An 18,585-nucleotide genomic window follows, 5' to 3' on the forward strand; every position below is an offset into this window, starting at 1 on the left:
CACCGGACTTAAAATCGATAGGAATTGCTGAAATTTCTTTGACATAACGGCATAAATTATAATAGTTGATATATTCATTGGATAGAGGATGAAATGCCCTTTAAAATGAGCGTTCGTACGAGTCGATATGAGGACTCGAGGCGTTTGTTAACGTTTGTAAACAGTGTGCAGTAAATTTTTGGAAATTACGATATCTCGAAAACGAAAAGTCGGATCGACATAAACCAAAAACGACAAAAACCATTTTAAAGGGGAAAGTTTACCGCTTCCAACGATGGCCCAATAATGAATAAAACACTAGTAGTTTCGGAACTGCACGCGTTTAAAGTCTAACTATTTTTAATAAACGTTGTTAGATTATTCCCAGACAATGGAAATTGAGGACTGTCTCCTTTCGTCTTTGCTATACATACAGTGAGTGTAAAAAGTATTCGTACACTAGTCAATTTGAACAAAACCTTTGCAGAACTTTGTTTATTACAAAAGTATGTTAACAAAAACATGCATACATATTCTTAGAAATCTCTGGAACAAATGTCATTAACAACAAATTATTTATTTATATTTATTATGAAAATATTAACAAATTTCCAGAAATTGACCTAAAATATACGCGTAATAAGGATTCGTACAGTCTTTGATTCGTAACATTCCACATGTGGGAGGAATTTGGTAGTCAAATTAAAATGAGAGTCTTTCTGTTTAACAAATTAACGTATATATATTTTTCACAATGTTCTCTCACGCGTGCATCACACTCTCCCTATACATGGGACTTCTGCACGTCCCCCCCTCGCGCCCCAGCGTTGCCAACATCCACATTCATTCATTCCCCACTCACTCACCAGGCATACCACACAATAAAAATAACCCCACACTCACCCCCCTTGGTTTTATTTGTTATTAACATCCATGAAACCTTTAACATTCTTCAACAAGTTGGGTCCGCTCAAAGCCTTAGTCAAGCAATCCGCCTTCATCCGATCACTTGGAACATGTAATACTTGCATGTTATCTCTCTTTACAGCTTCTTTAATAAAATAACATTTTCGATTCAACAATTTGGATTTAGTTTTAAAATTGCCCCCATTCGCTAACTTAACTGCATTCAAGCTATCACACCTAACTTCCTTTCTTAATTCTTTTCCCAATTCTATCTCATTCAACAGTCTATCAGTCCATATCACTTCTTTCACACCTTCTATCATCGCTTCCATCTCACTTTCCGTTGATGACAATGCCACGACAGTTTGTTTTTTGCATTTCCAAAAAATCAAATCACTATTTCTATAGATTAATACTCCTGTAAAAGATTTTGCATCTCTTGTTTTATCCCATGACGCGTCAGTTTCACAAACGATTTCATTCCTGGAGCACTTATTTCCAAATGTTAGCTGATAATCAATTGTGCCTCTCAAATATCTCAGCACTCGTTTTAATCCTGTCATGTGCATCTCTCTGGGATCAGTGTTGAATTGTGACAGGCAGTTTAGTGCATATGAAATATCTGGTCGTGTGTGGACACTCAAAAACATTAGTCTCCCCATGAGCTCTTGATAATCTTTTATGTTGCATCTTTTGCTTGTTTCATAATTATCCATCTTCACGTTTAGGTCTATTGGAGTTGTAGCCATATTGCATTCTCTCATCCCGTACATTTTTATTTTTCTCCCATTTTCGGCACTTATGCTATATAGTAGTCTAATTGTTTCCGTCCGAACAACTGGAGCGAAGGTCTCGTCATAATCAAATCCAGGACGTTGTCCACATCCTACAGCCACCAAACGTGCCTTATAACGCCGTTCACTCGTACTCGGATCTTCTTTTATATTAAATACCCATTTACTGTTTATGATTTTTTTATTGCTTGGACGTGGTACAATATCCCACACATCATGTCTCATCATGGATTTCATTTCTTCGTCTATTGCTTCTTTCCACTTGCTCCAGTTATCGGATTCTTTGGCTTGTTGTATACTCTTTGGTATTACTTCATCAATTATTAACATTGCTAAATGTTGATTTTTTATTCTCTCTGATCTCCTAACATCTCTTTCTTTGACTCGTTGCTCTTCTTCCTCTCGTGCTTGTTGTTTCCGTAATTCCATGACTTCTCTGGTCGTTCCTAAAGGTCTTCCTCTATCTCTTATTTCTATACGATTTCCGTCTTCATTTTCTCTCAGTAAGTCATCTTCATCACTATCCATTTCTTCAATTGCATTTTCATCATCACCACTCCTTGTCACTTCTATGTTTTCTTCAATTTCGTCATTTAGTTCAGTTTCTTTGTCCTGATTCTCAAAGTCTAGTCCCTCTATGATCACAACATCATTTCCTTCATGTTCCTCTCTCTCCTTAATTTTCAATAATTCTCCTCCACTCCTACTTTCATCAAACTTCACATCACAATCACTTCGGATTTTTTCCATGTGCGGAATATATACTCTGTATGTATTGTTTGCTGCATATCCTACAAATACTCCTGTATTTGTCTTCGGGTCAAATTTTTTTCTCGACCCTTCCTTATTCAATATGTATGCAACACAGCCAAACCTTTTCATGTACTTTATATTTGGTCTTCTTCCATACCATAATTCATATGGCGTCCTTCCATGAACATTTGATTTAATCCTGTTCCTTATGTGTACTGCCGTACATACAGCTTCACCCCAGAAATCTAGTGGCATTTTTGAGTCTGACATCATGGCTCTTGTCATCTCTATCACCGTTCTATTCCCTCTTTCTGCAACTCCGTTGCATTGTGGCGTTCTTGCTGGGCTGAACTCATGTTTTATGCCTTTTGACTGCAACCATTCTTCCAGGTCTTTCCCAATAAATTCTCCACCATTATCGGAACGAATTGCTTTCAACTTCCTTTCAGTTTCGTTTTCTCTCAAAACGACCAATTTTTTTAACTCATTTGCTGCTTCACTTTTTTCCTGTAACAATGATACAAAAATTACTCTCGAATAGTCATCAATTATCGTAAATATGTAATTCCTTCCGCCTCTTGTTGAGGGTTTGATGGGCCCAATTAGATCCATGTGCCACAGTTCCATTATATTACTAGCTCTCCTTTTCACAATTCTTGGATGGACTTTCCTGCACGCCTTTCCTTCAATGCATGAATCACATTGAACGTCTATTTTATTTTTTTCTTCCATCCCCACAACCAGGTCTTCAGTCTTCATTTCTTCTATTACTCTCTTGTTTGCATGTCCGAGCCTTTTGTGCCAAATATCATCTTGTTTTATTGTTGCTGCTTTTTCTTCATTCACACTCTTTGATTTTACATAATACGCATTCCCTTCACGTACAGCTATCATTTGTGTTTCATCCTCATTCTTATATATCATTGCACCATCTTTGTCAAATAATACTTTGTATCCGTTATCAGTAACCTTTGCAACTGATAGTAGATTTGCATTTAAATTGGGAACATACAATACATTTTTTAATCTTACTTTGTTTTGAATCTCCTGTTGTTTCATGACAATTTCTCCTATTCCGCTTGAAATCAGCTTCTTTCCCTCTTTATCTGCCATAGTTACTTCTCTCTTTTCTTGTTCCATCACTTCAAAAATTCTCGCACTGTTTGCCATATGACTCGTAGAGCCTGAGTCTAATACCCACTCTAAGTCTTCTTTTATTGTTCTCTCCATAGATATTTTCTCATTTACCTGCAATACAGTCTCACCATCGGTTCGCATCATTGCTTCTCCTCTTCCACGTACATGGGAATTGTATCTTCCTCTACCAATTCCTCGATTATTACCTCGATTTCCTCTTCCTCATGTTGATACAAACCTTTTAGGCTTTTTACATTCTGCTGCAATGTGATTATGTCCTTGACAATTGAAACATTTTAATTTACTATAACATTCCTCTGCCATATGCCCTTTTTTCCCACAATTATAGCAATATGTTTCACTCTTTGGTTTCTCTCTCACCTCCCTTACGCTTTCATTGTCTCTTCCAGCCCTTTCTCCCCTTCTCTTTTCCTTACGTAGCTCTTCTTGTTTTAGTGTGTACCTTATATCATTGATGGTCACATCTCTCTGACACTCTAGCACTCTTACATTTTGGTCGAACTCTTGTCTCAAATTTTTCCTCTATTGACTTACCTAAGAGAATACATTGATTTTTTAGGGCCTCTGCTCTGTTTATATATGCATCCACACTTTCCTCTTTCTTCATTTGTAAATTTGACAACTCACTCAAGAATCTCGCTTTTAATTGCTCTGTCTCAGCTGCCATATTATTTTTAATTGAGTGCCATAATTTGTCTGCATTCCTTTCATGACTGTATCTTAAAAGTTGTGCCTTAGTCATTGTGTTTAAGATAATTGTCCTAGCAGCATAGTTGTCATCATCCCATTCGTTCCATGCTTTATATTTAACCTCATAATCAGCATCTTCTTCTTCAGGTTTCTTCAGTGATTTCACCCCTATGATTTTTTTCCATAGTTTTTTAGACCTCAATATTCCTTCTATCTTTTCACACCACAGGAAATAATTTGTATCATCTAACGGTTCCACCGACGCTATATTCCAGCTTTCCGCCATTACGCAGCACGTGTTGTTCTTCTCTTTATTGTTTATTCTCACACATAAAAAAACACTTTATAAACTACGAACCACTCTCTGCTACCACTTGTGGGAGGAATTTGGTAGTCAAATTAAAATGAGAGTCTTTCTGTTTAACAAATTAACGTATATATATTTTTCACAATGTTCTCTCACGCGTGCATCACACTCTCCCTATACATGGGACTTCTGCACGTCCCCCCCTCGCGCCCCAGCGTTGCCAACATCCACACTCATTCATTCCCCACTCACTCACCAGGCATACCACACAATAAAAATAACCCCACACCACATAGACCGATTACAAGATAATCCATGATATTGTTGCGCCGGGACGAGGCGTTTCTTGTTGAACTCATCAAAACACAATAACTAAACACAAAACTAGAAACTAAGAACTGATAAATAGGGAACTTTATTAACGGAGCTTTGTCAACACGTCTTTACTCTACGAGGTCTCTCGTAGTTCTGATCTTTTGAATCGTTGCCGGTTCCTCTGGCAACCGGAAGGAACGGGCTCTCGCTTCCGCTCGTTCGAAGGAGCAGTTTCACATCGTTGCGGAACAGTCTTCACGTTGCCGCAACGATGCATCTTCAGTCCGTCGCAACACTGCTCCCCCTCTTCAAAACGCGGACGTCCCGACCGCGGCAGATTTAGCTCGGACAGGCAACTTCAGTGTGAGCCTCCAACCTCCAAATCTGCCTCGAGTTTAAAACACCTCTGTCTGTAAAGTAAATAAACGAGTAGATCGAACGTTTACCTGAGTGGCCTTTACCAGACAGTTAGCGCCTTGACATTCGTCCTCCGTCTCAAGGAAAACCACTCAAAAACCTTGAGCAAGACTATTTATCAGTTCTTAGTTTCTAGTTTTGTGTTTAGTTATTGTGTTTTGATGAGTTCAACAAGAAACGCATCGTCCCGGCGCAACAATATGTAAACATACTTAGCAACAGTATGTCTGGAGGCGCTGTCGGTATAGGTAGTATCCTGAATTCAAACATTATCAACGAAATTATCAGTAAAATGGGACGAAAACGCAAGGAAACCTCTGAACAGGAAAGGAAAATTGTTATAAATTTACATAATAAGTGTAAAACACTCAGTGAAATTTCTAAAGTTTTAAATAGACCGAGGTCCACGATTCAAGGAATCATTAACAGATATGGCGATCGAAAAACTGTAAAAAATAATCCAAGAAACGGACGTAAACGAATAATAAATGAGTATAGCGGCCGATGGATAATTCGAAAAATAAAGCAAAATCCAAAGATAAGTGCGGTGAAAATCACAGCTGAACTTAAAAATGATCTGGACATTAATGTATGCAGTAGCACAGTGCGTAATTTTCTACGGGATAGAGGATATCACGGCAGAGTAGCTCGTAAGAAATATTTCGTAAATGAAATTAATAGAGAGAAACGATTGCATTTCGCGAAAGAGTACGTTAATGTTCCTATGGAGCACTGGAACCGTATTATATTTACTGATGAGAGTAAATTTAACATATTTGGGTCAGATGGACGATGTACAGTATGGCGGAAAAAAAATACCGAGTACGAAAAAAGAAATTTGAAGCCGACCGTAAAGCATGGAGGAGGATCAGTCACAGTTTGGCAGTTAGGCTCTATGAGTGCGAGCAGGGTTGGATCCCTCCATTTTATCGATGGTATCATGGATCACAAAATGTACATCGATATTCTAAAAGAGCATCTTCAGGTTAGTGCACATAAAATGCAGTTACAGGGCAATTATATATTTTTGCGAGATTATGATCCAAAGCATAATGCTTATAATACACGTCAGTGGATCCTATATAATGTGCCGCAGCAATTAAAAATCCCTCCACAGTCTCCAGACGTAAATGTGATAGAACACTTATGGAGTCATCTTGAAGAAAAAATTCGAGACCATCACATTTCTTCGAAAGAAGATTTAAAAAATGCACTTTTAGAGGAATGGAACAAAATTTCTAGTACTATAACCAAAAATTTAGTAAATTCAATGCCGCAAAGGCTTAAAGCGATTATACAATGTAAAGGAAATCCCACTAGATACTAAAATAGCAAATAGACTGATTTTTGTTACGTTTATGTACTAAAATTCATAGTTTTTGTTGTAAAATTAGAAGTGTACGAATACTTATTACACGTATATTTCACGCCAATTTCTGGAAATTTGTTAATATTTTCATAATAAATATAAATAAATAATTTATTGTTAATGACATTTGTTCCAGAGATTTCTAAGAATATGTATGCATGTTTTTGTTAACATACTTTTGTAATAAACAAAGTTCTGCAAAGGTTTTGTTCAAATTGACTAGTGTAGGAATACTTTTTACACTCACTGTATATTTCCTATTTACATCGGATGCTAACCCGAATTTGATACAAAATTTTGTTCAGTTCAAATATAAATCATCAGATAATTCGTAAAATAAGACAAAATCCAAAGATTAGTTAATCGCGTGGTCGTAATCGCTGTGAAATCATAATTTCGCAAATGTTAAGGCGTCGATTTCGGTGGGATCAGAGAACAGAGGGGTGAATAGTCTGGATTTTAAAATCGTTTCGTTCCGATTTATCGCAGTCAGGAATGCTTTGTACGATAGCAAAGTGTCTCCGATAACACGAACGATACGATGTTTTGTTCATTTGACGGCCGCTTCCCGCAGACCGCCAAAATGCGGTGAACGTGATGGAATCAGATACCAATTCATGCCGTCGTTAATTAATCATTCGAATATTGAATCATAATGTTAATTTATGGTAGCGAGTGGCTCCCTAACTTCTCGTTTAGCGCCTGCGAAATTAGAATCGTTAACCGTGATACCACTCGATGTGGATAGCTATTGTCGCGAAACATAGAAATTTGGTTAGACCTTGATTTTTCATCGGTTGCAATATATTTGTTTCTTTTATCAAAATCGCAAAATTGTAAGAGGCAAACATACTATGTGATATAGCCATGGATTCAGAAAAGAAATTGTGTTCTTTTTTGTTATTATGTAAATTGTAATTTCTTTTAAAATAATGTTATAAAGAAATTATTTTTTATAAAATTGATGATCAGCATTTATATGTACATAAAAAACCATGACACTTTTCCTTAAGAAGTTTCTTCTATCTATGATAGTTTTTGAGATAGCCTATTGTAGCTGAAACGTCGTTTCACCCCCTAAATATGAAAACGGGCCGATATAACAAAATACGTATATCTTATTTTTGGTGTAGAAATTTATCGACGAAATTAAAAAAGTTCAAATCGTTCTAAAAAAATATTTTTAGTTGGGGGGGGGGTTCAATTACAATCATTTTTGGTGGATAGACATACTTGTGAATTCCTATGCAGTTTCGAGAAAAAAATTCCTCACCGAAAATATAATGCGTAGCCAGAAATAATGATTCCTCGAAATTTCATGCGTATGTTTAAAACATCGTAACTTCTGAACGGATTCAACAATTTTAATGATTGACAGTAGTCGAAAGATTAAAGACCCAAAATCGTATCTTTTCAATTTGTTTCAATCTTCCAACGATTCCATAGGTTTGTTAGCATTAACTAGTAAATATTAAATCACAAAGATTAAAGATTTTTTTATAAATCTCGCAAATAATACGAGGGCTGTCGTTTTCTGTTTGCAGACTACGTGCCTAACAGAACTGCCAGACGTTGCGCCGTGCAACGGAACGGTGCGACTTCCGCCGCCATGCGAGGATTCCCCGAGCAGCGGCAGCAGCAAAGATCGCAGGGAGGAGAGTCCTCGAAGGAGGTGCCGAGTATTGGCGCCCATTTTGCTTCTGATTGGCGCTCTGCTCCTCGGAGGACTCTGTCTGCCGTTGCTTCTACAATCCGCGCCTGTTACGCATCAGCAGAGGCTGGACGTCATCAGGAGGATTCTCACTGAAGTGCCTCTGATCGACGGGTAAGTTCGCAAACGCACACGAAACACATACACTCCCAGCCATAAAGATAGCACATGTGTGCTATCTTTAATTTCTCACTGACACACGTACAATTTTGGGTTTGTAACGCATAATATAGTAAGCTTACGAGCTCAGAACATGCGGATCGTTGCAAAGAGGTCGCGGCATCACGGCGTTTTGTTTACAAAACAGAAACAGTGTTGTATTCTAGTAACGAAATGATACCACACTCCGTCTACATGTTTATAAACTGCTCAGTATTTCGCGATCTCTTAGGTATTCAAGACACGAAAGTATTGCCTAGTAATTTACAAGAATGGGACGGGGGAAAAAATTAACGACATCAGAAATAAAGCATATTCTTGAATTGAAAAGGCAAAATTTATCAGTATCTAAAATTTCGAAAATAACTAGCAGAAGTCGAAAGGTAATTTATAATTTACTTAAAAACGTGGAAAATTATGGTAAAAAGAAGAGTAGTGGAAGACCATCATCGTTGTCACAACGGGATAAACGAACTGTTTTGCGTATAACTTCCAATACCCAGTGTACAACAAAACAAATCATGCAAAAGGCTGGCGTCAATGCAAGTGTTTCAAGTGTTCGTCGTATATTACAATCATGCAAGCACATTAGAAGACTAAAAATAAAAAAGAAATCTGCATTAACTCCACGGCACAAACAAGAACGTTTACAATTTGCCAAAGATCGAATACACTGGAAGAAGAAGTGGCGAAAAGTGATATTTTCCGACGAAAAAAAATTTAATTTAAATGGATCTGATGGTTTAAACTATTATTTCCACGATCTAAGAAAAGAAAAATTGTCAAAAATTCGGCAAGCAATGGGCGGTGGTGGAGTAATGGTATGGGCGGCCATCGGTTACTTCGGTAAGACGGAAATAAAATTTATTCATGGAAAAATGAACAGTAAATATTATTTGGATTTGATAAAGCAACAAATAACAAAGCATGCCCTACGTATATCTGGGTCTGGATTCATATACAGTCCCTGGCCATCGAATTAGGACCACGTACGAAAATTTCACTTTTTTGCCTATAATAGTGTGTCATATATGGAAAATTGTCTTAGGTCATTTAAATTATTACTAAATACGTTAATAATGATGTTTACATAACAATTGATTTGTTACTATCGTGGTAATAATCAAAATTTGTGGGTGACGAGCGATTAAGGGCCGCTCCAGCGTTTACGTAAGACTCAAGTGTCGATAACGCGTGAAGTCAGATTTGGAGAATTCAAGATTTGTTTGTATATACATACATGATGAGAATGTGTTGCACTTATGGATGAGAGATCTTTAAAAGTTCAAATAACGAAGAAGAGAATCAGTTGTGACTGAATCGTTGAAGCGTTCATAACAAGTCAGCGTTAAGAGTTTTAGTAAGTGCATTTTATGAAATATGGGAAAACGACAGGACATTACTAGTGAGAAAAGGGCTTATATATGTGGTCTTCTGAAAAGTGGCAACCTTTCGCAGCGACAAATTGCGAAAAATGCTAATATTTCGCATCAAACAGTGATGAGAATCGCCAAATACACGAAGGAGAATGGGCCGCAGTTTTCAAACAAACGGTCATCCTGTCGCGGTAAACGAAAAACCACACAGAGAACAGACCGAAAAATTATAAAAACTGCACTAGAAAACCGTCACGCGACTACAAGAGTACTGGTGCACCGTCTTAAGAACGATGGAGTGGATATATCTGAGAGAACATTCAGAAGACGTTTATACGAAGCCAATATCAGATGCAGGCGACCAGTAAAAAGACCGAAATTAATGCCCAAAATGAGAAAATCTCGATTGGAATGGGCAAAGGCTCATTCCAATCTTAGCATAGTAGATTGGGAAAAGGTAATTTAAGAAAATTATTTTACGACTCTAACTGTATTTTCAAATTTTTACAATTTCTTCATATTTATTAGGTCATCTTCAGTGATGAAACACGGTTAGAAGCGGTTACGGAAACAGCTCAATTTGTCCGAGGAAGGTTACATGAGCAATTCCATCAAGATTGTGTGGTGCAATCGGTAAAACATCCACAAGCAGTGATGATATGGTCCTGTATAACAATTGAAGGACCAGGCCCACTTTATTTTGTTAATGGAACTATGAATGGCAAACAGTACGAAGATGTCATAGAGACCCGATTGCTTCCATTTTACACATCTGTAGGATCACAATATACGTATGTATATGCACGATGGAGCACCATGTCACAGAGCCAAATCCGTTAAAACCTTGCTTTCATCAAAAAATATCCCTTTGCTCCCATGGCCAGGCAATTTTCCCGACATGAATGCTATAGAAAATGTCTGGAGCCTACTTAAAAGAATAGTTTATGAATCTCCAAGCACCACATTACCACAGTTGAAAACAATAATTACAGATACATGTGAAAATAATGAAGACATCAAGCATATGATCAAGCAATGTATACGGAGCATGCCAGAAAGGATACAAGCTGTCATCAAAGCAAAGGGTGGAAATACAAGATATTAACGTGTGTTAACAATATTATGTACAGTAGTAGTATATTATGTTAGTAGTTAATAAATTATATCATTGCAATTTCAAAAAGCCTTTTAATTTTACGGAAAACGCGAAAAATGCTTAAAATTTGTAGTGGTCCTAATTCGATGGCCAGGGACTGTATCAGCAGGATAATGCAGCGGTACATACTGCAAAACTTGTAAAAACCTATTTTGAAAAAGAAAAGATACGTGTTTTATCATGGCCTGCGCGCTCACTGGATATTAATATTATCGAAAATTATTGGAGTCAACTCAGTCAAGCAGTTTACAAACATGGGAAACAATACGAGAATGTCCACGAACTAAAAGAAGCTATTGTCGCGGAATGGAGCAATTTAAATCAAGAAAATATTCAAAAATGATATAAGTCGTTACCAAATAGAGTGATTGAAATCATAGAAAATAAAGGAGGATGCACTCATTATTAAACAATTAATGAATAATTATATAGATTGATAATAAATTAAATAAATGTTTATTGCTTTATAAGTGTGCTATCATTTCGTCCTTCGTATACAACACTGTTTCTGTTTTGGAAACAAAACGCCGTGATGCTGCGACATCTTTGCAGCGATCCGCATGTTCTGAGCTTGTAAGCTTACTATATTATGTGTTACAAACCCAAAATTGTACGTGTGTCAGTGAGAAATTAAAGATAGCACACATGTAATATTCTTGGAAATTTCGTGACCAAAATTCGTTAAAAGTAAATTGTTTAATTATATTTTTACATAAAAACATGTTTCGGCCGCGAAGCTACTATGCCCTCTTGCTCTGTAGTGCGCGGACCGTGCGTATTACACAGCTCCGTCCTGTGTTCCCTTTCCGTTCTCGAAGGACCACCCCAACTGGTGTTTGAGAAAATACCGGTAACCTTGAAACCCGTTGCTTCAAGGAAGAGCCCGTTGCTCTTTTTAATTACACAAGAATGATTCTAAACTTGCGGAGAGTCGACTCGAGTTTGTAAGGCTCGATCAAACGAATCTAATGCTAAGAAGTAAAACTACCCTTAACCTAAGCTCGGTTTCCCCTGCCAAGGTGACGAAAACGCGCAGCGCGAACCGGTGGGAGGATTGATCAAGCCAATCCTCAAAGTTGTCACCTTGGCAGGGCGTTTCCTGCATTTTGCAACATTCGCGCCCACCCTGCTGTCCAGTGTCCAGGTAGACCATGCAGGAGTGAGCGAGAACGCTGCATTATTATTAACATTGGGAATACCCAATGACCGCGAGACCCCGGTGGTCCGCAGCTGTGTGCCAACGCGGGTTTACGATACGTCAATCGCTATTGAGGCAAGGAAGAGCTCCAAGGATTCCAAGTCCCGTGTGGAGTTTGGAGGTTCCTCAATGGCCGTATCCTAATTTATCAAGTAAAAATGTCTTGAAGGCCTAATCCTCAAAAATAGCGGAGAAGTCACGTCCGTATCATAAACCTCGCGATGTTAAGGTTCCTTCAGAATCCTTAACAAACAAGTCGAAAAGTCATTTACCGTTTTTCAATTCGACGTTCCGTTCTCGAGATACAAGCAATTATAGTTTCTGCGCGTGCAGTCAGCTGGCTAGGGATAAATTGGCGGCTGTGACCTTGATAATGTTTAACTGCTCATATCTCGAGAACTAAACGTTCGATTTTAAAACGATAAACGACTTTTCGATTCTTTTTCCCACGACGAATCTGAATCCTTCCTTTCTTTTCCTACTTTCGAAACATCCTGTATTTACTGACTCTGAAATGATTTCTAAATGGAAGCCTAGACTCTCCACCGAAGCTAGTTAACACGTTAACTTCTATGCCAACATTTGTTCAAATTATATCGCAAAACGTAGAAATATTCGAATATTTCAAATTAAAGTAGCGTTATTTATCATTTTAGAAGTATTAGGGTTCTTTCATTGTAAACAATATTGCAACACGTTGCGAGTATCAATGTTCAAAGTATCAATTAATTAACGTGTTAAGAGTTGCTTTTGGAAACAAAGATCGTATGTTGTGGAAAAGTTTACAGCTAGCAAACCTAAGGAATACGATCTTTCTTTTCGAGAACCTGATCCCTGGCTGGAAAAATTGTTCTGGCACATTATAATATCTCGAAAATACTTTGATTTCTTTAAAATGAAATCTACAAACACATATGAATACTAAGAGTTTGATTTGACCGGGCAGAAAAATTTTATAGAAGAGCTTTTATTAGATATTCCCGTTGCTTTTGTGTTTCAGGCACAACGATTTGCCCTGGAATGTCAGAAAGTTCGTACACAATCAACTCGGTGAGGTCAATTTGAGCAGCGACCTCGGGAGGGTTGACCCTTGGGCCGGGTCAGTCTGGAGTCACACAGACATTCCTAGATTGCGTGCTGGTCTCGTCGGTGCACAGGTCAGTCTAGAACAATTAGTAAATCTCGAATCGTCATGATTAAAAAAAAAAAGAATATGAGTTTTAAAACTTGATTACTGAAGACTAATATAGAAATTATGAGATTCGAATTAAAATAGCAAGATAGGGACCACAGGTAAAAGAAGACGCTACAGGGTTTTCCAATGAGAACGATAGAACTTTGAAGTAAAAATAAAATTAAAATTACGAAACATAATTTAATTCTTGTTGTTTTACTTCGATGTACGTAGATTCGATGATGTTGACTACAACACGTGCTCGAAATTCGTTGTCAATAAGTTCAGTCAGTTTTAACAGAACGGAAATATAAAGTTTATTATAAAAAATAAACTCAGTCTTCGGATTTAGATGGATTATTAATTTTAAAATTTAAATTGGACCACGTCAACAATATAGTCGTTAATATAAATAATAAAGTAAAGAAACTGGAGTCTACTATTAAAAATCTGAATTAATTTGAAGACCGGCATCATAAAGGAAATTGCTGTGAGCAATGAACGATCTAATAATCTCATTCTGTTTAACGTGGAGTAGGAATATCTTTCTAATGAAATGGCTCGAGTCAAAAATATCCTGAAAAATGTTCATCCGGGCTCATGTAATGATCTAGTTATCATCCGTCGGTTAGGAAGAAACTCTTTTGGGGACAAACCGAGACCGCATTGCGTATTTTGTACTTATTGTTAGTCGGAGAAACCGCTGGAGATCTTGAAAAATGAGTCTAAATATCGCGACACATGCAGTGCTATGACAAAGTATTGGCACTCTGCAGAGGATGCGAAACAACGATCGAAGAAAGAAAAATAATATTGAATCTTTCAGTCTCGTTTCGGAAATCGACGCGACCGGACGTGTTATCAAATAATTCGTACCGCTGACGAGTGCCATATACCGAGCGAACAAACAAGTGTCTACGTTAAGCTGTGTTGGTGCGACCAACACAGCTGTGCGAATCCACAAACCGGGTATACATACGTGGTGTGTGTGAGTGCGTGTGTGCCACCATGTCGCTGAATAAGACCCACCACAAAGAAGAATCCGCTACCCGCAAAGATTGCCACCAAAGCGATAGAAACCCATACACCCCAATGGATAAGGACCATAACATTTCAAACAACTCCACCGATCCAAAAGTCTCATACGCAAATATCATGAAACAAGAATATATACCAACCCAAGACCAGGCCATAATACTACAGTCAGTTGATGGCATCACAATAAAAGAATACGCTCGGGCTATAGGAAACATAGTAGGACCCAAAGCAATCAAATTCCTATCAAGAATATCCAATAGTAGAATATGTATGTACCTGGATAGTAAACACGCGGTCACAAACCTAACACATAAACATAAATCGGTGAACATAAACAATATAAACGTTGAATTCAGACCAATGGTGCTACCAGCTCAACGGATTATACTATCTAACGTTGCACCTATAATCTCCAACACCCACATCGAGAATATCTTTAAAAGCAACAATATTAAACTGCTCACGAAAATTACTCCACTAAAAGCAGGAATTACTGATCCAGATCTGTCTCATATTCTAAGCTTTAGGAGGCAGGTTTACGTCGATCCGGAAGAAGCCAAAAGTATACCGAGTTCCTTTACAATAACACTAGATAACAACACATATAGAATATTTTCCACAACAGAGAAACAGACATGCTTCAACTGCCAACAAGAAGGACACATAGCAAAACAATGTACAAACACGACAAACCCAAACAAACAAGATTCACACATCCATACACACACAATTCAAAATCTATCCCCATACTGCCCTCCTGCCGATTCCGCACCTGAAATCGAAATGCAAACTGAAACAGACATTACTAAAGAAACCGATCCACCAACACAAAATATCCCCGAAATAGCCGAACCCAGGAATGAAGGAACAGGAGATCCAATAGAAAACAAGACAGGAAACAAGAGACCACTATCCTCGACATCCGAAGAAAATATAATAAATCCAGTAAAATTAAGTGATCTCGACCTGGATACCAAGAGCCCAACTCGGCAAATAACGGAGAAACGTCACAACGCCCCTGAGCCAATCTTCAAAAAACCTAAACGCCCCCAGTCGCCCGCCTTCTCGATAGATAGAATTGACGAGATGCTCGAACCAGCAAAAGAGTACATCGACGACAAAAAAAATAACCAAGTTTTGGATTATCTCCAATTCAAAAGCTTTTTAGAAAATGCAATAAGTGCACACAACCCGAAGGAAATTTCCAAACAGTACACCAGCAACATGTCAGCCTTAGCCGAATTACTAATTAGAATCCACCCCCTACTCAAAGAGCGGTCAATCAAAATAAGAATACGCAAATTGCACCAGAAAATGGTTTGGGACCCACCTGAGCAATCCACACCCAATAGGTCATCGGAGGTAGAGGACGACTCATCAAGCTAGGTAACTACTAATTATTACCAAGTAGTCTACTAAACAACAGCCAGCTGCACAATGAAAACAATCATTCAGTGGAATATAAACGGATACTACACTCACTTCGAGCAACTTCAAACTATTGTTAAACAACACAATCCAGATATCCTATGTCTACAGGAAACAAATTTCAAAAAAAACCACAATCCATCACTGAAAAATTACAGCCTCCTTGCCAAAAACAGAGAAAATAGTAACATCGCCAGTGGTGGAGTAACTATTGCAATTTCCAACAAACATTCAGCAACTGAAATCCCGCTAAAAACAAACCTGGAAGCAATTGCAGCGACCATTCACTTCCCGAATAAAATCAATGTTTGTAATGTGTATTTACCAAATAGCCAACCCCTTCATCTTCAAGATATACAAAACTTAATAGAACAAATCCCTCCACCTGTAATCTTAACCGGGGACTTCAACAGTCACAACCCTCTGTGGGGGTCATCCAGGACTGACGCCCGTGGAAAGATAATTGAGAAGTTACTGCAAGATCCAAAACTAATTTTGCTTAACACAGGGCACCCTACACACTTTAACGCAAGCAACGGTTCCTTTAGTGCAATCGACTTAACCATCTGCGATTCCAAACTGGCTCAAAGCATAGAGTGGAGTGTGATAGAAGACCTACACGATAGCGATCATTTCCCACTCACTGTAACCTATGAAGACAATACCACCTACTGTCAACCGTCACAAATTCCTAAGTGAAACTTGAACAAATTTGACTGGGAAACATACCGAAACCAGATCAACATATCTCTTATGCCAATACGCAATAACACAATTTACCCTGCTAAAATTAACGATATTGTCAGTGAGTTGGAATCAATTATTACCAACGCAGCAAAAGCGGCCGCCGGTTCTACTGTAACAAAAGTTCCAAAAGCATGTAAAAAACGTTCGACTCCCTGGTGGAATAAAGAATGCGAAAGTGCGCTAAAAAATAGCCATCACGCCTTCAACAAAGTCAAGAAGAATCCTTCTACAGAAAACCTAATAGAGTACAAGAAACACCGCGCCAAATTCCGCAGGGTAATTAAAGAAAGTAAAAAACAATCTTGGAATGTTTATGTCTCATCCATAACAAACCAAACTCCCGCTAAACAAGTGTGGCAAAAAATCAAGCAAATAAATGGGAACAACCCTTACTTCGGAATCCAATACCTCAAAACGGACCAAAATCAAGTGATGACCAACGCAAAGGAAATTGCCAACACCCTCGCCGAAAAATTTAAATCAAACTCGAGTAGTAGTAACTACCCCACAGCCTTTCTTTCAAACATCACCGAACGAGAGAACGAAATAAAGGAGAAGCTTCGCCGTAGGGACGAAAAGGCAATAGACCCGATAATAAACTCCGATATATCTATGAGCGAATTAACCAACTGCCTTCAAATAACGAAAGACTCATCGCCTGGCCAAGATAATATTCCTAACAAATTACTGAAAAACCTCCCCACGAGTGCGAAAAGCTACCTGCTACAAATATACAACTGCATATGGACACATGAAGTCTTCCCTGATAACTGGAAGAAAGCCATCATTGTTCCAATTCTCAAACCTGCGAAAAACAAACACGAACCTGAGAGCTACCGCCCAATTGCACTAACTAACAATATGTGTAAACTATTTGAAAAAATAATCAATAGAAGACTCCGCTGGTTTCTTGAAAGTAACAATCTCCTATCCCCAACTCAATATGGATTTCGCGAACATCGCTCCACAATGGACGTACTCACCAGCGTGTATACAAATATATGCGACGCTTTTCAAAATAACGAGGCTCTAATTGCAGTGTACATGGACATCGAGAAGGCATGCGACATGGTCTGGAAACCGAAAATCATAAACTCTCTCATCGAACTAAACATCAACGGTCCCATGCTAGCCTTTATCATTAATTTCTTATCGAATAGGTCCATCCAAGTAAGAATCAATAACACGCTATCAGATCCGATGGAAATTGAAAACGGTGTACCCCAAGGTTCGGTGCTCAGCGTCACGCTATTTCTGCTTGGAATCAACGACATAACAAACGGTATAAGACCACCTGTAAATGCTCATCTATTTGCAGACGACCTCACACTAACGTGCAGTGGGAAAAACATACAAACCCTAAAAGAAATCCTGCAAACATCAATCGATAACCTACAAGAATGGTCCTATAGGTCTGGTCTCAAATTTTCTCCGCAAAAAACCCAATGCATTTTGTTTTCCAACAAACCCCGTCGAGAAACCCCAAACCTAACTATGGGGAATAATGAAATCAAATTCGTTGACAGCATCAAACTCCTCGGACTAATTTTTGACAAGCGACTATCCTGGATCTCCCATATAAAACACCTAAAATATTCCTGCCTAAAAAGGTTAAACGTCATCAAAACTCTGGCCAGTCACAACTGGGGTTCCGACCAAGAAATCCTACTCAAAACATACCAAGGCTTAATCAGATCCAAAATTGATTATGGTTGTACCGTATACAATTCAGCGAAACCACATATTTTAAAAATGATTGACCCCATCCACAACGCGGCACTGCGATTATCCATGGGACTATACCGCACATGTCCAATCAGTGGTGTGCTATTTGAAGCTGGTGAGATGTCACTGGAGCACAGAAGAAAATTCCTAAATATAAAATACGCACTCAAAATGTCATCTACTCC

The 18,585-nt window shown here is 38.2% G+C and overlaps 1 protein-coding gene across 1 annotated transcript in view; it reads left to right on the forward strand.

Moving 5' to 3' along the window:
* The window catches only part of LOC122403450 (dipeptidase 1-like), a 203,711-nt gene that overhangs the window by 124,993 nt on the left and 60,133 nt on the right, over positions 1 to 18,585 (forward strand). The window contains exons 4-5 of the mRNA XM_043406978.1: positions 8,233 to 8,513; positions 13,289 to 13,445. Of these exons, the coding sequence (XP_043262913.1) occupies positions 8,233 to 8,513; positions 13,289 to 13,445 (438 nt within the window). The remainder of the gene's footprint in view (positions 1 to 8,232; positions 8,514 to 13,288; positions 13,446 to 18,585) is intronic.

The sequence above is a fragment of the Colletes gigas genome, unplaced genomic scaffold (genome assembly GCF_013123115.1).
Source record: "Colletes gigas isolate AHSC1104 unplaced genomic scaffold, ASM1312311v1 Colletes_gigas_Sc00053, whole genome shotgun sequence".
Taxonomy (NCBI): Eukaryota; Metazoa; Arthropoda; class Insecta; order Hymenoptera; family Colletidae; genus Colletes; species Colletes gigas.